Genomic DNA, 23,734 nt, shown 5'->3' with positions numbered 1-23,734 from the left:
CTAGTCCTGGGAATTAGTCACTCAGCTGGGAGCTTTGCTATCCTACCAAGGTACCTCTCATCCAGCATAAGAGCTGTATGCCGAAACAGCCTCCTCTTGTTCCAGATGTTCCAGTTTGCTCATGACTCCCGAAATTGACCCCTTCTCCTCAAGGCTTACATTTCACTTTCAATATATTTTATTGTACCATTGACATTTCACAAGTTAGAAAGCTGACGTCTAAGGAAAGGTCAGTAATTTGTCTGAGGTCAATCACAATGACAGATGTAAGGGAATCAGGGTTCCTATCATGGTTCTCTGATTCCAGAGGCTAGCTACACTTCACTGGCTGCAAGTGATGCAAAAATTAGAAGATGTGGTACCCTCCCTCAAGGAACTCACGACCTGCAGGTGCAGTCTGCAGTTTGTAGTTTGGTTCACTTGTACATTTGACAATAGACATTGACTGATAGGATTAACACTGGAAGGGATATCAGGGATTCTTGTCCTGAGGAGGCATTTTTGCATGGAGAGGGCTTCAGCCCTCCCTTGGAAGAATGGTTTGCAAACTGGGCTATGTTTTAGAATCTATTGTTAAAAGTACAGATCCCAGAAACTTAACCAAAACCTATCAAGTCAGAATCTGCAGGTAAAGGGCCCTGAGTCTGTGTTTAACCGACTCTCCAGATGAGTCTGAAAACCACACCACTCTGAAGATGGATACCATCTTCTTAGAAACCAACAAAAACATGCTGCCTAGGAGACTACTGACTTAGGGGAGGAGATAGGGAAGGAACTGAAGCAAAGGAGAAGAGAGCTAGGAGTTGAGAGAAGTCCAGGGAAGAGGCATAGAAACCAGACCTGTGTGATGAAATGAAAGACTCCACTATGAAACCTTTGGATTGAAAGGCATGCCAGCTAAACTGAGCCTTTGCCCAGAGCCTGTGGCAGCATGTGCTGATAACCCCACCCCTGAGAACTTAAAAAAAAAAAAAAAGGATCAGCTGATTGTTTTTATGGAGGCAGTTTCAACTTTGACCAGTAGGCTGAGGTATTTTGAAGGTTCTAAATTAGCAAGCAACAGGCAAGTGTCTAGTGCTCTTAGCTGGCTCCGTAAAGCACCTCGCTCCGGACTGCTCTCTGCAGCTGAATTCAGGGTAAGTCAAGGCCATCACGGCCAAGTAGAAAAGATCTGCTTTCTGATTTCAGCCACAGGGCACCCGGGAAGGCTGTTTGCATCTTGCTGTGTGTGTTTTGCTCACTTCAATGGGTAGCTCAGTTCTCCGAAAAACTAGCAATTACTGTCCCAGGTGGTTTATTGTTCAAATGCAGATTTATGCTAGCTGCATTGTGCTATCTGGAAGACTGTTTAGGAGATTATTTTGGAAGCAAAAGGGCTTCCTTGGTGGCTCAGACAGTAAAGAATCTGCTTGCAATGTAGAAGACCCAGGTTCAATCCCTGGGTTGGAAAGATACCCTGGAGAGGGGAATGGCAGCCCGCTTTGCTATTCTTGCCTGGAGAATCTCATGGACTGAGGAACTCGCAAAGATTTGGACACAACTGATCGACTAACACTTTCACTTTTACTTTGGAGGCAAAATGCACACTTGCCTGCAAAAGTCAAGATCCAGCCTAATGTGACTACTGGAGAGATGTTTCTTGACTCAAGGAATATTTTCCTGAGATTTATTAGGAGAAAGAAGTTCTGGGGTGAAGAAAGAAAAGCCACAGGCTTCTGAAGGGAATGGAATCTGTTTCTTGATTAGTGACGGTAATTTTAAGTTCCATGGGAACTTTGCTCTCTTTAACTCTTTTCTTCCTGCTTCTGATGTGTTGAAGTCCTGCCAGTTATTGACTTCCCTTCCTCTAACAGGTCAAGGTCTCGAATAGTGCAGGCTTGATCCCCACCCTTCACCCTGGGACTCTGGGACGTCTGAAACCTGCTCAGCAATATGGGTTTCAGCTTTCAGACCCTATCAGGTCGCTCCCATTTTGCTGAGGGCTCCCTCTCCACCACCACGTGTGAGGCAGCTGAGTTCTTGTTTCTTGCCCTCCGGTTGCTTTCTACGTTTGGTTTCTTTGACAGTTGCCGATAAACAGGGTCCTGCCTTCTGCGGCAAGGAATTATGCCATTGAATTTTGAGGAATTTTGCATTTTAAGTAGCCCATAAAAATTCACCTGGTCTTCTGTTCTCTCTTCACACTCTCTCTGAGATATGTCACTCATATTTTGGTATTTCTATTTTACCTTGTTTTCCTTCTTCCTCCAGAGGGAGGTCAGTTGATACTTTTTGCCTCAGAAAAGGACAGTACACCAGGAAGAGAAGACAAACATCTTTACTTGGCCTTTATGGTACAAAATCCTAGTGGATGACGTGAATTCCAAAAGTCATAAATGGGTGTGTTTCATTCGGTCCACACTTTGGATTGATTTTTATTTGTTTGGTGATTGTTGGGTGGTTTCGTGTGTATGTATTTTTTTTTTTCTTTTTAATATAATACATTTGAGTGCCTGTAGAAGGGCTGGTAGTCTTAGGTTCACTACAGCCTTATATTTTGTTCATCTCTGGTCTTTATCTATAAATTTATAATACCTGTCTGACTCCAATAGGTATCTGAATTTGGAACCACTGGCATCCATTGTAAAATGGGTTTAGAAGAATGTATCATCAAGTAAGCACATCATCAAGCACGCTCAGTCACTGAGTCGTGTCCAACTCTTTGCGACCCCACGGACAATAGCCCGCATTTTCCAGGCAAGAATACTAGAGTGGGTTTTCATTTCCTCCTCCAGGGGATCTTCCTGACTCAGGGATCGAATCCATGCCTCTTTGCATCTCCTGCATTGGCAGGCAGGTTCTCTACCACTAGCACCACCCACTGGGCCTGCATTGGTTCAGACAGCAAAGAATCTGTCTGCAATGCAGGAGACCCGGGTTTGATTCCTGGGTCAGGAATAGAAATTACTCTGAATCTAGAAAAACAGAAAAAATTTATATTTCCTGCATATGTGGGTTTGTGGACTATAAAGTTTAATTCTACTGGTCCATTACTAGTTCTGCCACACCAGGGTATATATTAATACTTAACCAAAGGGCTTTAGAGTTAAGCAACAGGAAAGATAAAGGTATAATCAAGAAAGAGGGCATACCAGGATATATGTTAATATTTAACATAAGTCTTTAGAGTTGGGGAAAGGGAAAGATGAAGTTAAAATCAAGAAAGAAGTAGGAAAGAAAAGCAAGAGGGAGTGGCCAGGAAAAGAATGAGCTTTCACATGTCTACCCTCATTTGAGGAAGATAAGTAAGGTATGTAAGTAGGGTGGGATGGCACTGGTTAAAATTCTTACTTCATCATTAACAACATAGGCAAGTTTAGGTAAGTCATTTAGCTGAGCTCAATTTTCTAATATACAATGGAAGGATTATAATGATTTCTTTTTATTCCCATAGATTTTTTGTGAGGGTCAAGAGAAATAATAAACATAAAAGGGTCTTGAAAAGTGAAAAGGCTTTACTATGCAGATTCCTATTACCCAGTGATGAGCCTTTAGTAAGTGCTCAGTAATTGTTTCCTATTACAGAAAAAAGGGAAATGAGGGGAGAATTGAATTCCAAAGGCCACTTAAAATAACCAGCCCCATTACTTGTCAAATAACTGTGATATGTGATTTGTCTTTACGCTTTTCCTGGAGCCCCTGATGCATTTTTCAGTTGTTAAAGATCATGCCCAGTGAAACAGGACCACTTGTATTACCAGCAAATTTCCCTCTATATTACACCAATAGACTTTGTTTTCTTTTTTACCTCAGTCCACAGAGCAGAGTGGGATTTGGAGGAGGTAATTCAGGGAGGAGAGGCACTCATCAGCACAGTGTCCGCCTCTGCACAGAACACTGAGCTCATAGCCATCAAAAGCCTCCGCTAGTTTGTGTCTCAAACTGAGAATGGTCTCTGGCTATGGTCCTTTCACACACTACCCTATGGGGCTAAACAACCAGGGATGGAACTGCTTAGCCCCGTCCTTCACCTCACACTTGGAGTTCAAAAACTGTTTCTCTTTTTTTCCAATTAAGAGCTCTTGTGGAAACCCTGATGACATTTTGCAGAACCTCAGAGCTCCTCAGAACCCCACTGAGAATCCCAAATCTTCTTTTGTAAGGGTGTGTGTGTGTGTATACATGTGTATGTATTGGGTGGACCAAAAATGTCATTCTGGGTTTTCTGTAAGATATTAAGGAAAACCCAAATGAACTTTTTTGCCAACCCAATATTTAAATCTTGGATTTTTCTTGTTTCTTGAACTTATAAGAGACTGTTATATAAAGAATAGTTTGACTAATCTGAGGTCCGAGAGGCTTACAACTAAGTTCTGCAAAGGCAATCTGTCCAACTTTGCCTTGGATCCCTACCAGATCTTCACGAGATCTGCCTCATCAGCCTGTGAAAGGCAACTTTGTTTAGCCCACATTCCAAACACAGTGACTGTGGGATTGCTGATCATGTGGTTACTTCCTACTCTGTGTGTGGCTAAGAAACCAGAGACACCTTCACAAGCACACATTATTGACTGACCAAATGATCTCTCTATTTCATGTGCTCTTGGGAGAACTTCTACTTCTTACAGGAACTATCATTATAATCTAATCCCTTGCATATACCTTGGTGTAAATGGCAAAATCTAGACCTAGAATACTAATGACCATTACAGGGAATTTCTGACAATTCAGAATTCAGCTTTGATTTGAATCAATAGCAGGAGCTCCAAACAAACTAGGAGATAAAACAGATAAAACTTAGCATAGTCAGCTAAGTCCTGAGACCCCAAAACAAAATTCTAGAAAGATTCCTTTCAAAGACTGGTATCTCCTGAAACCTATCTTCTGGGATCTCTCTTTCCTCTGACGCTTATTTCCGTAATTTCAGACCTTCTTTCTTCAGGGCTTCTCAGGATAGGAACAAATTTCTCTCTGTCTCTGTCACTCTTTCCTCAAATGTCCATACTCTACCCCAAGGCTGGTTTTCTGTGATTATCTGGATGCAGCGTCTGCATTTCATGGATACACTCACACAGAAAGAGTCCAGGGACAGGACTAACATAAGGTAAGAGGGCACCGTGGGTGCAAAATTTCAGGATGTCAAAGGCATGGCCACGCAAGTCAACTTTGCTACCGAAGTTGCTACCCAACTTTGCTACCTCTGCTTCACCTTTAGTCCTTACCTTGATAAAGGGACTGGTGAGCTCTGAGTCCCCATTCCAAATTGGCAAGGTAGGAACATTCCAGGCATGTCTTGAATCAGGTGCCCAGTCCTGATCCAGTCAGTAACAGCCCCCAGGAAGGAGGTCACATGGTATAAACATAGCTATGGAGTGTCCATCTCTGGGCTTAGGGGGCAATTCTCAGATAAAGAGAGACCATGATTTGTAAAGAAACTCTAATTTTAATTTTACATTACAAAAGCACTATATAAGTAGAGTATCTTAATTACTTGTTTGCTGCTATTTTTTTCTTGCCCTCATTATGAATTTCATAACTCTGAAGTATATACAATGTATAATTTACTATATGAATATCAATAGATTTTCTGAAGTTTTAACACATGGTTGCTGCCCTTGAGTTGGCAATCCACCTGGAAGAATGAGACCAGATGCAGAATGCATGCAGGAGAGTAGTTATGTTAAGTAATTCAAATGAATTCCATTTGAAAATAAAATCTGTAGTGAGTCAATACGTTATAAGGAAGTTTTGAGAAGAAAGAAGAATGTGTGGAATAAGGCTCTCAAGTACCCCTTCTTAATGATTTCTTTTTTGGGAAGAAAGAAATAGCAGATACAAAGAGTTATAGGAAGGACCAGATCAGAAAATACCAAGGGAGCCCTGAAATGTCACACAGGATATGGGGTATTCTTATTCATATTACATGTCCTATCTCCCTAAGACTAATGAAAGACCCAGGAAGTTTGAACTGATGCAACCTCCTTCTGTGAAGAACTCTGCTGGTATTAAAGGAAAACATTCACAATCTTTCTGTTTATTCCAAATTATTCTATTGACCATGAGTTTTCAAATGGTCAGTAATACTGGTTGTTGATGGAGGATCAGGTGAGAGGGAGTGTGTCCTTTGCAGAAAATTACTTTCTTTTTAAAATTGTTTTGCTTTTTAAACTTTTGGCTGTCCTGAGCAGTTTGTGGAATTTTAGTTCCCCAACCAGGGATGGAACCCAGACCTTTGGCATTGAGAGAGTGGAGTTCTAAACACTGGACCACCAGGGACTTCCTAGGAAATCACTTTTTTGTAAAAGAAGCACAAAATACATTTTGTCCTTCACTCTCTCTTTCTTCTGAAGATCTCCTTTCAACAGTGAAGAACTGAGCATTAAGACCCCTCTTCTGCCCCTGCAGAAGAGTGATCTTGCAGAGAGTTAATGTTTGGGTGGAGATCTGCAGGGAGCCCACCTTAGAAAAGAATGAATGAAAGCACAAGACGATATGGATCTTCTAGGTGTGCCTCAAGGAAATGTGATTCCTGATAAATAAAGGGAAGATCCCAAAGGATCTAAAGAAATGATACAGAGTATTTGGCAGATACTCTGGCTATTCAGTCAGTCAGTCAGTTCAGTCACTCAGTCGTGTCTGACTCTTTGCGACCCCATGAATCGCAGCACGCCAGGCCTCCCTGTCCATCACCAACTCCTGGAGTTCACTCAGACTCACGTCCATCGAGACAGTGATGCCATCCAGCCATCTCATCCTCTGTCGTCCCCTTCTCCTCCTGCCCCCAATCCCTCCCAGCATCAGAGTCTTTTCCAATGAGTCAACTCTTCACATGAGGTGGCCAAAGTACTGGAGTTTCGGCTTTAGCATCATTCCTTCCAAAGAAATCCCAGGGCTGATCTCCTTCAGAATGGACTGGTTGGATTTCTGTGCAGTCCAAGGGACTCTCAAGAGTCTTCTCCAACACCACAGTTCAAAAGAATCAATTCTTTAGTGCTCAGTTTTCTTCACAGTCCAACTCTCACATCCATACATGGCCACTGGAAAAACCATAGGCTTGACTAGATGGACACTTGTTGGCAAAGTAATGTCTCTGCTTTTGAATATGCTATCTAGGTTGGTCATAACTTTCCTTCCAAGGAGTAAGCGTCTTTTAATTTCATGGCTGCAGTCACCATCTGCAGTGATTTTGGAGCCCAGAAAAACAAAATCTGACACTGTTTCCACTGTTTCCCCATCTATTTCCCATGAAGTGACGGGACCAGATGCCATGATCTTTGTCTTCTGAATGTTGAGCTTTAAGCCAACTTTTTCACCCTCCACTTTCACTTTCATCAAGAGGCTTTTTAGTTCCTCTTCACTTTCTGCCATCAAGGTGGTGTCATCTGCATATTTGAGGTTATTGATATTTCTCCTGGCAATCTTGACTCCAGCTTGTGCTTCTTTCAGCCCAGCGTTTCTCATGATGTACTCTGCATATAAGTTAAATAAGCAGGGTGACAATATACAGCCTTGACGTACTCCTTTTCCTATTTGGAACCAGTCTGTTGTTGTCTGACTAGTAGGTTTCTCTAATAGCCCAGGCTTGGCTCCCTTCCCAGGTGATTTAAAGTGGAATCCTAATGTTGTTTGTCTGCCTAAGGATTGCTGACAGATAGGATGTCAGATCCCTGGGTTGGGAAGATCCCCTGAGAAGGAAATGGCAACCCAGTCCAATATTCTTGCCAGGAAAATCCCATGGACAGAGGAGCCTGGTTGGCTACTGTCCATGGGGTCACAAAGAGTCAGACACAACTGAGCGACTTCACTCTGCCCCTGCACTTCCAAACCCTGTTTATTTTCTCCGGAATTTTTTCTGGTCACAAATATAAAGCCTAAAACCCTCACTTTGCATTCCTCCATAAAATAAAATCAAGGATGGTGGCTCAGAGGGTAAAGTGTCTGCCTGCAATGTGGGAGATCTGGGTTCGATCCCTGGGTAAGGAAGATCCCCTGGAGAAGGAAATGGCAACCCACTCCAGTATTCTTGCCTGGAAAATCCCATGGACAGAGAAGCCTGGTAGGCTACAGTCCATGGGGTTGCAAAGAGCCGGACACGACTAAGCAACTTCACTTTAGAGGATCAAACTTTCTGAGGGGAAACCTATTACTACAATTTGTCTGAAGACATTGTTGGAAAATGATGCATATCTATGTCAAAGTCTCATGTGAGAAATTTCTTTTAGGAAAATATTGGAAAGGCCTCACTTTTTCCTTTCCCTTGATAAGCTGGTAACTTTCTATGAAAATAATTAGAACAACACAACTGACAGGTTGGCTTTTTCCTTTGGTTGTCACTCATTCAGTGTTTCTGATTCTAGTTCATATTTTCCCAGATCCTATTTTTATTTTTTATGTCTCTGTTACCTATAAACAGGTTCAAATCCTTTGTCAATGAGGTATATAAAAAAGGAGAGAAAGAAAGAAGGGTGTGAGGGAGGAGAATACCCCAATTTTGCTCATAAAAGGGCACAGTATGAAATAGCTGACCAAATGTATATTTTATTCTCTTTGCTACAAACAATATTCGATATTTACCACTCCACTGGAAAGCCACTGAAGCAGATCATGAAATTTTATTTTCCCTGAAAAAGAACAAATAATGGGAACTCTAAAAAGAGCTGGTGGTTGGTCTTACAATGGCAGAGAGGGATTGGAAATTTGAAAAAGAGAAAAAGAAACAATACTGTAACATATTTCTTGTTTATGTAGATATGGGAATTGAAAAGCAGCACTGATCCTTCCAGGCAACCCTTAATCATGCATTACCCCTTGGAGCCTAACAAACACCTGTGAAATAAGTCATCTGGGAATGATCTCAGCTGAAGAACTGAAGCTCAATTTACTCAAAACCACAAAACTAAGATTTCCTTCAGTGCTGTAATGGATAAGACAGGAGGCTGTAGTGTTAAGACCTAGCTTCAATTTCCAGTTCTACTATTAATTATTTACAACACTTGGGCATGCCACTTAACCTGTCCTCATATGTAAAATGAGAATAATGAATACACTCTGCACACCTTATTTTTCCCTCCTCCAAATGTTCCGTGTATTTTGCAGTAATCTCCAGAAGTCTTCCGGGCCAGTGTAAGCCTTGTCTGAGCCTCTTCCTTGGAACCAAAGTCTCCAACTCAGAGTCTTCTCTCCCACTGCAGGAAACACCATTTGGTCCCTTTGCCTGTTGCCAATGTTCCAGCTGACAGTCACCCCAGCAAGTGCCCTGGCAGACGAGCCTGTGCACATCCAAGCGACGGGCCTGCCCCCACTGCAGATGGTGACCCTCATAGCAACCATGAAGGATGACAAGGGGAATCTATACCGGTCCCGAGCTTTCTACAGGGCTAACGAGGCTGGGGAACTGGACCTGAAGCGAGATCCTGCCGTGGGGGGCCACTACATGGGGGTCCATCCAATGGGCCTCCTCTGGTCCCTGAAGCCCGAAAGGCCTTTTGACAGGCTAATTAAGAGGGATGTGATGAACACACCCACCCGGATCACTCTGGATCTATATGACTCAGTTTACATACACAAGGTAGGCGAGGTTCAGCCCAAGGCCAGCCAGGTGCTGCAGCGCTGGTTCTCCAGCCCGGACCTGCAGCGGGTGCCCATCCGAGAAGGTCGCATCAGAGGAGCCCTGTTCCTGCCTCCAGGTGAGACTCATCTTGAGGAACCTGGACAACATGGTTGGTGGGGATAAAAGCAAAGACAAAGGGCATCCAGTTGTTGAACTAGGATTTCCCACAGTATTGTAAAAGCAACAAGCCATTTTGTTGTGTATGAAAGTGAAATTCATTCTGCTCAGCTTGTACTTTTGCCTGTATCTACTCAGCCCTTCTGATACTCTTTCTGATCTCATTTTCTTCTCTTTTTGCTGCTCTTAGGGGAAGGCCCATTCCCAGGACTCGTTGATTTGTTCGGGGGCATCGGGGGTCTAGTTGAATATCGGGCCAGTCTTTTGGCTGTCCGTGGCTTTGCAGTGCTGGCTTTAGCATATTTTGCCTATGATGACCTGCCCAAGCAGCTGGGGGAGGTGGACCTGGAATATTTTGAGGAAGCTGCCAACTTGCTACTAGCTCATCCCAAGGTATTTAAAATACTTTTCATTTTACCTGGCAACATTATATCACAAATGTCTGTTCTGCCTATGTTACCAGTCTGTTTAGATTGGGGCACAGCACACCTGAGTTAAAATTGGGGATAATAATATCAACCTTGTAGGATTGCTGGGTTGATTAAGATCAGCTTAATGCTTACTGGCACAGAGAAGACAATAAATATTAGGTATATTATGATCTTCATTTTCTAGTTCAAAAATGTTTAAATATTAGGTATTTCTTGAAAGTGCTGCACTCAATATGTCAGCAAATTTGGAAAACTCAGCAGTGGCCACAGGACTGGAAAAGGTCAGTTTTCATTCCAATCCCAAAGAAAGGTAATGCCAAAGAATGCTCAAACTACCGCACAATTGCACTCATCTCACATGCTAGTAAAGTAATGCTCAAAATTCTCAAAGCCAGGCTTCAGCAATACGTGAACTGTGAACTTCCAGATGTTCAAGCTGGTTTTAGAAAAGGCAGAGGAACCAGAGATCAAATTGCCAACATCTGCTGGATCATGGAAAAAGCAAGAGAGTTCCAGAAAAACATCTATTTCTGCTTTATTGACTATGCCAAAGCCTTTGACTGTGTGGATCCCAATAAACTGTGGAAAATTCTGAAAGAGATGGGAATACCAGACCACCTGACCTGCCTCTTGAAACCCTGTATGAAACAGTTAGAACTGGACATGGAACAACAGACTGGTTCCAAATAGGAAAAGGAGTACGTCAAGGCTGTATATTGTCACCCTGCTTATTTAATTTGTATGCAGAGTACAGCATGAGAAACGCTGAGCTGGATGAAGAACAAGCTGGAATCAATATTGCCAGGAGAAATATCAATAACCTCAGATATGCAGATGACACCACCCTTATGGCAGAAAGTGAAGAAGAACTAAAGAGCCTCTTGATGAAAATGAAAGAGCAGAGTGAAAAAGTTGGCTTAAAGCTCAACACTCAGAAAACTAAGATCATGGCATCTGGTCCCATCACTTCATGGCAAATAGATGGGGAAACAGTGGAAATAGTGACTGACTTTATTTTTCTGGGCTCCAAAATCACTGCAGATGGTGATTGCAGCCATGAAATTAAAAGATGCTTACTCCTTGGAAGAAAAGTTATGACCAACCTAGACAGCGTACTAAAAAGCAGAGACATTACTTTGTCAACAAAGGTCCATCTATTCAAGGCTATGGTTTTTCCAGTAGTCATGTATGGTTGTGAGAGGTGGACTATAAAGAAAGCTGAGTGCCGAAGAATCGATGCTTTTGAACTGTGGTGTTGGAAAAGACTCTTGAGAGTCCCTCGGACTGCAAGGAGATCCAACCAGTCCATCCTAAAGGAGATCAGTTCTGAGTGTTCATTGGAAGGACTGATGTTGAAATTGAAACTCTAATACTTTGGCCACCTGATGTGAAGAACTGACTCATTTGAAAAGGCCTTGATGCTGGGAGGGATTTGGGGCAGAAGGAGAAGGGGACGACAGAGGATGAGGTGGCTGGATGGCATCACCGACTCGATGGATATGAGTTTGGGTGAACTCCAGGAGTTGGTGATGGACAGGGCCTGGTGTGTTGCGATTCATGGGGTCACAAAGAGTCGGACACGACTGAGCAACTGAACTGAACTGAACAGTTCAAAGAACCCAGGACACCTCTTTTTCTAGCTCGAGAGAATAATTTGGTTCTTCAGAATGCTTACCTGCCTCTGCTTGAATGTTGCTGGTACATTAGATCCTTTTTGCTTTATATAGAACTCTGCTTTTGATGAGCAGTTTTAGTGTCTATTGTTTCACTTGATCTTCGTAACAGTCCTGCAAGGTAGGTAATATTATGACCCCTCATAAAACAATAAGGCTTAGGGAGTGTAAGTAGATGATGATCTCTCTTGGTCTCAAAAGCTGGTAAACCCTAGTGCTAGGACTCCCACTCCTCATTTTCTGACTCTCCCCGTCATCCCAGCTTACTGGCCTGTGGGACAGCTCCTTCTCAGAGAATGGCCTGTCATGGGTTCCCTTCATTTTGTCCTTCAGGTCCAAAAGCCGGGAATTGGAGTGATATCTGTGAGCAAAGGTGCAGAGATTGGGCTGGCCATGGCCTGCTACCTCAAGCAAGTGGCAGCCACTGTCTGCATCAGTGGGGCCAATGCCATCCATGAATTTCCGCTCAGGTACCGGGATCTGGTCATAACCCCCATCCCCTCGTTTCCAGAGCGCATGCAGGTCAACGCTGCGGGTGCTGTGCGCATCCGCCACTTCAAGGGCGACCCCCGAGATGAACGGAATCAACACAGTGTGCTTCCTGTTGAAAAGGCCCGGGGCCCAATCCTCTTCGTTGTAGGAGAGGCTGACGAATGCTTCAATAGCAAAGAATACGCTGAGCAGGCACTGGACCAGCTGCGGAGGCACGGCAAAAGCAGTGGAAGGATGCTGTCCTACCCCGGGGCGGGCCACCTGATAGATCCGCCCTACGGGCCCCTGTGCTGTGTGTCCTGGAGCCGCGGCCTCTTCCTCCCCATGCTGTGGGGCGGGGAGCCTGAGGGCCAAGCGGCAGCCCAGGAGCACTCCTGGCAAGAGATCCTGAAATTCTTCCGGCAACACCTTGTTCTGAGCAGAAGCACACTGTAAGGGGGGTGATGGGGGCGGGCGCGGGGGGCGGAGACCAACAACAACAGAAAAGAATCAGGCAGGGCTATGGGTGAGGGAGGGGGCTCTCCTGATTTCTCTAGATTCACAGTCATCTTGAGTCAACTGGAAGAAAATTGGACAAAATCAAAGAATCAGATGCATCTGAAATATTTCTGATAAAATTGTATGTGCTTTGTTACTTTTTATAAATTGAATCTTAGTTGATATGCAGCAGGGTACGTTGCTCCTGCAAAATTTTGATGCCCTTGAACATTGAATAACCTTTTGTATCCCGGCTGGGGAGTCCTTGGATCCGGGTATTGCCAATCTAGATGAATTTCCTGAAACTCTAAAGTCCCTTGTGAAGTCATTTTCTGTTTAAACTATTTTGAGTTGAATTTGACATTTGATTTGAAAAGTTCTGATGTAGAGCTTGCTATGGATTTCCAGTAGATACCTTAACTCTATTTTTTTTTTTTTTTTTGGAATAGTGATGTTTCTTTTTCTTCCTAAAATATATTTTGTTTAAAAATTTTAAACAGGAGTGGGATTAAATGCTCATGTGCTTCTGGAGTATTTAGTGCCTAAATGAGTTATATTTAAAGTGATTACAGAAGTGCCTGGCACATAGTGATTTCAGTATCAGAGTTAGCTATTATCCTTTCCATAATGCTTTGCTCCTTCAGTCTGTCAATGTGGTGAATTGTATTCATTGATACACTAATTTTTCTAATTCATCTAATTCTACTAGATCAGTTTCTCATCTTGACTAGTTTGGGTTTTAAAATTAAAAAAAATTTGGAGCTAACCTAGTCATTTATATTTTCTAAGAATTTCATTTCTATTTTCTGGAACACATTTCTCTCTCTCTCTTTTTAACATATCAACTGTCATTTTATTTGCATGCTTTTGCCTTTTACTTTGAATCCGACTTGCTAAATACTTGTCTATTTTATTGATTTTTTTCCCCTAGAACAGCTTTTGGGTTGCTTATGGGTCAAATCTAATTTTTCCTGATTCATCAATTTCTGCTTCTTTGAAATAAGTTTATTCTTTCTGCCCTATTTGCTTTTCTGGCTTTTTGATATACTGTGTTCTCATTTGTTAATGTCTAAGTAGTTTGTGATTTACTCCCTGCCCCTCCCTTAAACCCAAGAATGCTTTTACCAAAGTACCAAGTATCATCCTGTAGTTAACTTGTTCTTTAAAAGGGAATCTCACTTTGTATTGGAGGAGTCAGATTGTCACCCTCTGAACCCACTGATCAAACTTAGTGTTTCTAAAAATGGTCAACTTGAAATAACATGTTTCATGATGAGATGTAATGTGGAGTGCTCAGCACTTCTTAGAACTCTTCTAACAACACTAGTAAGCTTGAAGTTTTAATGTCAAGCTTTAAATCCAGTCCTTCGGTCAAACTTCTTACTAATGTGGTAGCTAGTGAAAGAGATAAATGGTACTTACTATAAGGAGACAACCATAGACTGTCTATCATTCCATGATCTGGTCTAGTCACAATTTAATTACCAACTGACCTGGTCTCTTTTCATAAAAATTGCATGGAAAATTTTGGAATTTTTCACTTTGTAGGATTTTGTTTTTCTTTTTGCATTGGAGCGAGCTGGGGAATTATTCAAAATTAAAAGGTACTTGAGAGGCATATCAACCAAATACTGTGTGTGGGCCTGGTTTGAACAAAATAACTGTACAAAGATTTTTGAGGGGTAACTAGGGAAATATGAATATGACTGGATAGTAAACAATACTATGAAATTATCTTGTTAGGTGTCAGAATGGTATTGGGGTTATGTAAAAGGTAACTTTTTAGAGATGGATACTGACATATTTAGAAGTGAAGAGTCACAATATCTGGGAATCATTTTAAAATACTACAGGTGTATGGAAAATGTGAGAAACTATTGTATCTAGATGATGCATATTCTGAGGTTTGTTTTCTCTACTTTTATGTGTGCTTGCAAATTTTTAATAATAAAAGTTAAAAAAATAAGGTACAATTGGTATGTTTATTTTTCTGCCCAACAGACAAGAACTTTAGCATGCAATACATCTTTTCTCCGTGATATACCTTATTAATTTCAGATTAATTTTTTTGCAATCAGTGATAATTATTTTAAATTAATTTTCATTGGAGTATAGTTGTTTTACAATGCTGTATTTAGTTTCTGCTGTACAGCAAAATGAATCAGTTATATGTATATATACATATATCCCATCTCTTTTAGATTTTCTTCCCATTTAGGTCACCATAGAGCACTGAGTAGAGTTCCCTCTGCTATACAGTTGGTTCTCATTAGTTACCTATTGATATTTTATACATAGCAGTGTATGAAGGTCAATCCCAATCTCCTAATTCATCCCCCTCCTCCTTCCCCGCTTGGTAAACATGAATTTGTTCTTTATATCTGTGACTTTCTGCTTTGCAAATAAATTCATCTGTACCATTTTTCTAGACTCCACATGTATATGATATTATACAATATTTGTTTTTCTCTTTAGTCTTTTTATTTTGGCACCCATTGTTGCCAATGAGAAATCTGATTCTTGCTACTTTGTGGGATTCTTTTCTTCTTTTTCTGAGAACTTCTTACAATTTTCTCTTTGTTCTTAGCGTTCTGAAATTCCATCAGGATATGACTAGGAATGGGTTTATTATTATTATTTTAATTTATTTTGCTTGGTACCCCATGGGCTAAACCCATATCACATGTTCATGCCTGAAGTGATCACAGGTGAGGGAGATGAGACCATCATACTAACTTAAACAATCAAGACTAACCCAGAGGTACAGAGATGGGTCAGCATCCATTGGAAAACCATGTCCATTTAGTGGACTGTGAACAAAAATAAGATCCATTATTAGGAAGGGCTATTCAGTTGTCAATCAGCACAGTTTGCCCCTCCTGCTTTTACTATCTCCCCCAATTATTTCAATAACAAATGAAAATTTGGTTGGGGGAGATGTGCTCTTCTGGTTTCTGATGCATTTCAAGTATTTTCTGTAACTTATGGGCAAAGAATACCCCTCAATTAACTTGTCCAGACATTTTGATTCTCTAAGCTTTTCCTTCTTTCTTTGTGTCCTTTGGCTGACTGCAGAAGTATTTCTAGTTTAAACATTTGTAGAATACTTCTCATTTGTATATATGAATCCTAGTAACTTTCACCCTATCATATTCCCTTTCTAGGGTGGTTTGACAGTCTATCCCAAAGACAAAGGTTTATGTGCCCTAGAACACAAATAATTTCTAATGCTGGAAACTGGCAGCCTCTTAGTCTCTGGATTTTCTTTATCTCTAAGGCTTCCCATTTCACTTTCTTTGTTGTGTTTTAACCTTGACTAGGTATTTTCCTCTCAGCCTTTGTATGTGGTTTTCACAGATTTCTATTGCTTCTGGTAGAAAGTTTAATCAGTTTAAAAATCTCTGCTGTTTACACTCTTGTTGCATAACCTGTCTCCTTTTTAATTGTACCCACATATGTCCCAGTGCTTCTGTGATTCTGGACTTACTCCATCCCCCACAGGTGAGTGGTGATTGGTGTAGACCAATCATGGTGTTCTTTTTTTCCTCATCCAGTGATTCGTGTAGGCACAGAATGTGGCATAATTCTGGCCAATGAGATGTCAGAGACATCTAAAGAGAATGGAGATTGCCTGAAAGAGACATTTTTGGAATTTGGAGGGAAGTTTTCCATTTGGATGTTGTATCTTAAGGTGGATGATATCCTGAGACCATGAGGGGAGCTGGTCTGAGGACAAAGCCAACACCCAAGGTCTGAGCCAAATGAGTTGCAGAAAAATACTGGAGCTCTAATTATGTTGTTGCCATACTCGTTTAATCTTTGTATTTCTTGTTAATAGACTCAATACACTGTCTTATTTGTTTAAGCCACTTACTTTGGGTTTTTCTGTTCTTTGCTACTAAAGACGATCATGGTTATAAACATTTCTCCCTCTTGGCAGCCCACCCTCTTTTGGATCTGGCCTGAGGCATTGTAGAAGAACAAATGGCACAATCTAATTTTTAAATGAAAATATTGCAAAATGAATTAAAAATTAATGACCATCTTGAAATTTATGACATTTATCAGACTTTTAAAGTTTCATAAGAGTATATAATATGGATAACCTGAGAGGCATGTATTGTGTTTTATTCTTTTTTAAAGTTTTTTTTTTTTTTTGATGTGGACTAATTTTAAAGTCTCTATTGAATTTGTTACAATATTGCTTCTGCTTTATGTTCTGGTTTTTTGGCCTCAAGTCATGTGGGATCTTAGCTGCCCAACCAGGGATAGAACTCACACCTCCTGCATTGGAAGATGAAGTCTTAACCACTGGACTGCCAGGGAAGTCCCAAGGACCATGTACTGTTGCTGGAGGAGATTGTATTATATTTTCCTTGTGATGATGCAATAGTGGGGAGAAGTGAAACCTCTGATGGTGAGTAGAGTCACCTCCATCTTCCCAGTTGGAAGGGAGCTGAAAATAAGCCATGTATATAGAAAAAATTCAGACCAAAATGCTTATTGAGTTTTTACTGTATACCAGAAACTTTGCTACCAGGTTTTTTTGAGTTATCTAATTGAATCTTCAGAGCAGCTTTAACAGTAGACATCCCAAGAGGCTGTGAGATGGATTAGCGTTGTCATTCAGCTGACCCAATGACATTTAGCAATCTCAGTCCTGTGATTACAGGAGAGAAGGATCTTTTTCAGAGCACACATAGAAGCTTTCAGATCATCTATAGGGCACACAAGTTGGGAATTTAAATTCCTCAGTTCATTTTCTTTCCCCACTTTGTCCAGTAACACTAGGAGCAACAAGCCAATCTTATATTTATCAGTTTGCCAAAAATGTTCTAAAGTATCATATGCAAATTTACCCAGCCCTTTCATTCTTATAAGAGGTTGATGAGAAGTATCCAGGGGTGCCTTTTTTTTTCCTGTCTTCATTGTCAAGTCATGCCATAGACTATTAGTGTTCTCCTTACTACTCAAAATAGAATAATTAGCATATTTAAATCTAATCAGATTAAAGAGCCAGTTCCAGAAATGCCAGAGCCAATTCAAAAAAACTCAATCTTAAAACTCTGTTTTTTTTTTTAGAAACACTCTCTGTATGAAAATCTCAGTCAGAGTTCTCAAGAGAAATAGAACCAACATGATAAATACGGAATTTTTTTTTAAGGCATTGGCTCTTGTGGTAACAGAGGCTGAGAAGTCTCCAAATCCATAACCTGCAACTGAAGACCCAGAAGAGCTGATGGTGTAATTGTATTCCAAGTCTGAAGGCCTGAGAACCATGAGAGTTAATAGTGCGAATTCCAGTCTGAAAGCTGGCAGCCTCGATATCCAAGGAAAGCTGATGTTTCAGTATGAGATTGAAGTTGGGAAAAGACAGATGTCTTTGCTTAAACAGGCAGGAGAAGTTTCCTCTTTTTAAAGGAACGTCAGCCTTTTTATTCTATTCAGTTTTCCATTGATTGAATGAAGGCCATCTATGTTAGGGAGGGCAATCCATGTTTTTACTCCGTCTGTTGAATCTCATGTAATCTCCTCCAAAAACACCCTCACAGGTATACCCACAATAATGTTTGACCAAATATCTGGGGCTCCAGTGGCTTAGTCAAGTTGACACATAAAATTAACCACCACAGAATAGATAGTCACTAAATTATTTCCATTTTACAGATGAGTAAAAACCAAGCCTTGGGGAGCTTAGGTTACCTAAGCTTACACAAATATAGATGGATTTATAATAGGATTGAATTTACAGTCTTCCAGAACTCATGTAACTATCATTTTACCTGCCTGACAGCAGTATCTACCCAGGTTGCAGTATCTAGGGATGAAATAATCGAATCTTCTCTTATCAGTTATATCAGTATTATGGCTTCCACTATAATTGAGGTTGGATGTGGTAAGGGTATTTATAATTTTTTAGTTTGGTTAGTTCAACACATAATATTAAAAGACAGACTAGTCCAATGACAGAGGACCTTACAATACTTTAACTGATAATACCACATATACAGAAAGAAAAATTCAGACAAGCATTGCTCTGAATGAAAAAAAACTGGGTTAGAGAAGAAAATCCACCAGTAAAGGAAATATACTTGAGTTCACAATAGAGAAGTCATCTTATCCATGGGACAGGGATGGTGCAGCAGGCTTTTCCCATGGCTTATTCAGTTATGAAAGTGAAAGTGATAATTGCTTAGTCGTGTCTGACTCTTTGCAACCCCATGGACAGCAGCCCACCAGGCTCCTCTGTCTGTGGAATTCTCTAGGCAAGAATGCTGGAGTGGGTTGCCATTCCTTTCTCCAGGGGATCTTCCTGACCCAGGGATTGAACCTGGGTATCCTGCATTGCAGGTAGATTCTTTACCATCTGAGTCACCAGAGAATACACTATTCACCTTTAAAAAGAAACTCATGCTAATCAAGCAACATTTTAACTAATAAAATGGTTTTCTAGACACCTTGATTACAAGATGAAGTATGGGTTGCTGTTGAGTTGCTAAGTCGTGTCTGACTCTTTTGCACCCCCATGGATTGTAGCCCGCCAGAACACCTTTGTCCATAGAATTCTCCAGGCAAGAATACTTCAGTGGGTTGCCATTTCCTACTCCAGGGAATCTTCCCAACCCAGAGATCAAATTGGCATCTCCTGTGGCTCTTGCATTGGCAGGCGGGTTCTTTACCACTGAGCCACCTGGGAAGCCTGGGATGTCAAATTTTGGACACAAATTAGTGATGATGCCACCATCAATTAATAAATGTTTCTTGAGTTTACACATGGTGTGTTAAAGATAATATTTGAAAATGTTTTTACATGCTCTTGTCCTCACATTTCCTTGCTCTTTTTTTCCTGGTTTTATCTGAAACCAAATACAGTGATTAGTCAAACCCATTTCACTTGCCTTCACTAATCAAGGTTGTTTTAAGACTTGTATGTCTTATGACTACATGTCCTCTAAGAGGCATGTAGCGTAAACAAGATGTTTGCCTGAGTTATTTTCCAGGATGTTGGACTCAGCTCTGTCTAGTTCAGGCTGAGCTGGTTAGGACAGGGTAGTACCACCGACCCTCTGGCTGGGCACCTGCTGGTGTCCACTGGGTGACCTTTTGAACATGGAGAGGGTTGTAGATTAGCTACACCTGTGCAGGACCACGAGAATCGCATCTTTTCGCAATCAACTTTCCCCCACGCCCCCTCTCGCCTCAGCCAGCCCCCCTCTGCTTCTTCATTGGTCATCCCCTGAATACTCCACCCGCTTGTCTTCTGGGACGTGTATTTGAGGCTTGTTCTCCCATTTCCTCGCCTTGCAAGTAAACTGTCTTCTCTGCGAGCCTCGGTGACTCAGCGTTTTGGCTGGCTCTGCCTCCCGAAAAATGAACCTGGCTCAGTAACAAATTTGGTGGGTCAACCAGGAGGTAAGTCCAAACAGGATTTTGCCCGTTGGTTTTTTTGGCCCCTCCCGGGTGCTGAGAGGCTGAGAGCCTGTGCACTGAGTCCAAGCAGTAGCCGGTGCGTTTGTTACAGGAACGCTCCCTGAGGCTGACCCAGGGAGGGGCCGCCAAGCTTCCGCATCTTGCAGTGAAACAAGGGTTTGGGGGAGATTTAGGGTTTGGAAGATGCCTTTTGGGTAACCTTGTTAAAGAAACACACCTGCCTACGTTCTTTGTGGAATCTTGACCCACGGGTCGTGGGTTGGAGGCCCACCTGGAGGGATGTGGGCAAGCAATATGAAAGATTACCGGTACCTGGGTTAAAGGCTTGAGACTTCGTTTTTTGATCTTGTAAGGTGGGGCAATATCTTTCAAGCCAGCGATCCCCAACCTTTTTGGCACTGGGGACCAGTTTTGTGGAAGACAATTTTTCCTGGGCGGGGTAGAGTGGGGGGATGGTTTCGGTTTCTCCCACCGCTCACCTCCTGCTGTGCGGCCTGGTTCCTATCTGGCCACAGGTCAGTACCAGTGGCTCGGGGGGCGGGTTGCCCTGTTTTAAGGCAAGTCCCTACTGGGGGTGCAGATGCTGAAACTGGGCAGCCAGGGGGGTTGATCCCAGTCCATTCTCCTTTTTCAACTTCAGATTTATTTAATTGGAATAAATAATGGAAATACGTACTGTTCCCTTAATATGTCAACATACAGAGATGACCCAAGGAGAATGGAAAAAATTTTTTTCATCAATTTTTTGCAGCCCACAGCCCAACCTGAGCTGATGTTCAAGGTTTATTACCCATACTCCTCACTTCAGGACAGCGTAGAAAGTGCTGGATAAAGCCGGGGAGGCGGCAGGTGGGCTTCATTAAGAACCTCTGGCAGCCCAATACAGGCTGCTGCAAGTGCAGCAGAACCCACAGTGGGTCCTGTTTGGGAAGTGGTGCTGGAGATGGGCCCAAACAGGCCGAAACCTGGCCCAAATGGGACCCAAACAAAGATACCTTAATAAAACACAGGAAGGAAACAAACTGAGTGAAGATCCTTCGGAATTTCTAGAAAGGATCTTTAAAGATCTTTAAAGGGTGGGAAGATTTGGGAGAATGGCATTGAAACATGTAAAATATCATGTATGAAACGAGTTGCCAGTCCAGGTTCGATGCACGATACTGGATGCTTGGGGCTATTGCACTGGGACGACCCAGAGGGATGGTATAGGGAGGGAAGAGGGAGGAGGGTTCAGGATGGGGAACACATGTATACCTGTGGCGGATTCATTTTGATATTTGGCAAAACTAATACAATTTTGTAAAGTTTAAAAATAAAATAAAATTAAATCCTCTGGAAAAAAAAATAAAAAAAATACAAAAATAAATAAATTAATTAAATAAAGCCTATAGGCAGATACAGTCTCTGAGGCCCCAGAGAATTTAAAGATGGTTAACATGATTTTTTATCAGTGCCTCTAACATACAAAGGAAAGTACAAAAGGTGGAAGGGACTTTGGGTATGCCTATGTCTCACCTTGTTGAGACTGCCTTCAAAATTTCTAATGGCAGGGACCAGGTTTAGGAAGAAGGAGCAACAGAGAATGAGACAACAGGCCACTCCGCTGACGGCTGCCTTAGCACATTTGGTCCACAGAGCTGGACCAAATCAAGGACCCCCATGAGGGACTTGGCAAAAGGTAGGGGGCCCCAGGGCCTAAACTTCTCCTCAAATGGATAACCAATACTTGGCACCTCTCTGGCTTACTTTCAGTTCTTCGCATGGATAAAGCTCATTCTTGCCCCAGGACATTGGTACATACTGTTCCCTTAGCCTCATATGCTTTTTGCTACTTTTCTGTCTAGTCATCTCCTCATTTTAATGTATATGTCACTTCAAAGACTCCACTACTCTTGCCTGGAAAATCCCATGGATGGAGGAGCCTGGTGGGCTGCAGTCCATGGGGTCACTAAGAGTTGGACACGACTGAGCGACTTCACTTTCACTTTTCACTTTCATGCATCGGAGAAGGAAATGGCAACCCACTCCAGTGTTCTTGCCTGGAGAATCCCAGGGATGGGGGAGCCTGTTGGGCTGCCATCTATGGGGTCGCACAGAGTTGGACACGACTGAAGCGACTTAGCAGCACTTCAAAGACGACATAACACTTGCCTTACCTAAACCAGGTCTCCCTTCAAAACACTGAGTATTCTGCGGTTGTTCTCCTTTTCTTCCATTTGACCCTAAATTCATAGGGGTGAGTAGTAGGTCAATTTTGTTGTATATTCCCAGTTTGGCATGATTCTTAACACATAATAGATGCTCATTAAATTCCTAGTGAATGATCGTATCACTCAATCCTGGGATATCTGGATCAAGAACTAGGATGGAAGCAAGAGATTAGCTGTTCATTACAAGATTCCCGTGGTAGTAGAAGGGATGATTGTGAATGACAGGCTAGTTCTAGTACACATCTTGACTTCAGCAAGGCAAGAACAGTGTAACAGCCTTAATGTAACCTCCTTAAAACTAACTAGGGCAATCTGGTATTCGTGTCTGCCTCCAAGATACTTAACACCTTCAAAGTTCTGGTCATTGCATAGAATAGAAAAATCAAGGCAATTTTTTAGAAACAAAAATGCTATTCCTGGCACTCTTCTGCTCTTTTAATCATACTAGTGCTGTCTACTCCTCCTCCTGTGTATGGGATTATGCCTACTTACGTTCTAATTAACTGGAGCTACATATAGCCTTTCTGTCTATCACAGCCTAATTAGAGAGATCTCTAGGATTTACCAAGAGAGTCATCCACATGTTCATAGCTGCTGAGTGCAGTTTCCTCACACTTAATTCTGTATCTAAATATACTTATGTTTCATCTACCTTCAGGCTCCATGCAAATTCTCTTTATTTCCAAACTAGGCATAATTTCTTTCAGGCAAATTAAGTTGGAACCCTGGCATCCATCTATTTGCAAAGTTTTCTCTGTCAGATCCTATTCTGGGTGCAGAATCAAAGAACTGAAAATGTCATAAATAAACCCTCAGGGGCTAATAGTCTCATGAGGTTGCTTATGTCCATACATTTTATCAGCTTTTCCTTAGTTTCTTTTCACTTCCCTCTCACAGTGAATCAGACTTCTCAGGCTCCTCTGGGCTTCTTTAAAAAGAAGAAAAGCTCATTGCAGACTTCATCCTAAGGTGATAGTGACCACTCCTCCTACTTAGAAGGCTTTATCCTAGGTACATGGCCCATATGGAGGGGTCTCTAGCCTTAACAAATGAGTCTCAAATGGCAGGCTTGAAAGGTCAATGAAGTGACTTGGCCTGTGAAGTGACTTGGGCCTAAATCAGGGGTAACACTGAGGTTGCCTTGTCATATGGAAGGAATCAGACTGACCCAATGATCCCAGGGATGTGAGCCCAGAGATGGTCCTTGGTTCTAGGTGCCCCAATGTGTGTTCTGTGGAACATCACTGTGTCCTGTATCAATAACTTCCAAAGGCCAGGAAATTGGAGTCTGTGGCTGGAGACCTCAGAACACTT

At 41.9% G+C, this 23,734-nt stretch overlaps 1 protein-coding gene and 2 long non-coding RNA genes across 4 annotated transcripts in view; all 3 read left to right on the top strand.

The window, feature by feature from the left end:
- The first annotated feature begins 984 nt into the window (after window positions 1-984).
- LOC102403928 (acyl-coenzyme A amino acid N-acyltransferase 2) lies at window positions 985-14,746 on the top strand. Its single transcript, XM_006067874.4, has 4 exons — window positions 985-1,136; window positions 9,171-9,665; window positions 9,897-10,099; window positions 12,144-14,746. Exons 2-4 carry the CDS (start codon window positions 9,203-9,205, stop codon window positions 12,735-12,737), a joined length of 1,260 nt encoding a protein of 419 aa, XP_006067936.3. The 5' UTR covers window positions 985-1,136; window positions 9,171-9,202; the 3' UTR covers window positions 12,738-14,746.
- A 418-nt stretch (window positions 14,747-15,164) lies between these two features.
- Window positions 15,165-18,059, top strand: LOC123332930. Its single transcript, XR_006550108.2, has 2 exons — window positions 15,165-17,196; window positions 17,862-18,059. It is a non-coding gene; the product is annotated as an uncharacterized LOC123332930 (long non-coding RNA).
- Window positions 18,060-19,858: 1,799 nt separating this feature from the next.
- Window positions 19,859-23,734, top strand: part of LOC123332929 — a 31,417-nt gene continuing 27,541 nt past the window's right edge. Inside the window, exons 1-2 of one of the 2 annotated variants that reach the window (XR_006640885.1) lie at window positions 19,859-20,192; window positions 21,761-21,888. This is a non-coding gene — a long non-coding RNA (uncharacterized LOC123332929). The remainder of the gene's footprint in view (window positions 20,193-21,760; window positions 21,889-23,734) is intronic. The other variant, XR_006550107.2, reaches the window with a different exon arrangement.

Source organism: Bubalus bubalis, chromosome 3 (genome assembly GCF_019923935.1).
Source record: "Bubalus bubalis isolate 160015118507 breed Murrah chromosome 3, NDDB_SH_1, whole genome shotgun sequence".
Lineage (NCBI taxonomy): Eukaryota > Metazoa > Chordata > Mammalia > Artiodactyla > Bovidae > Bubalus > Bubalus bubalis.
This window is presented reverse-complemented; position numbering and strand designations above follow the sequence as displayed.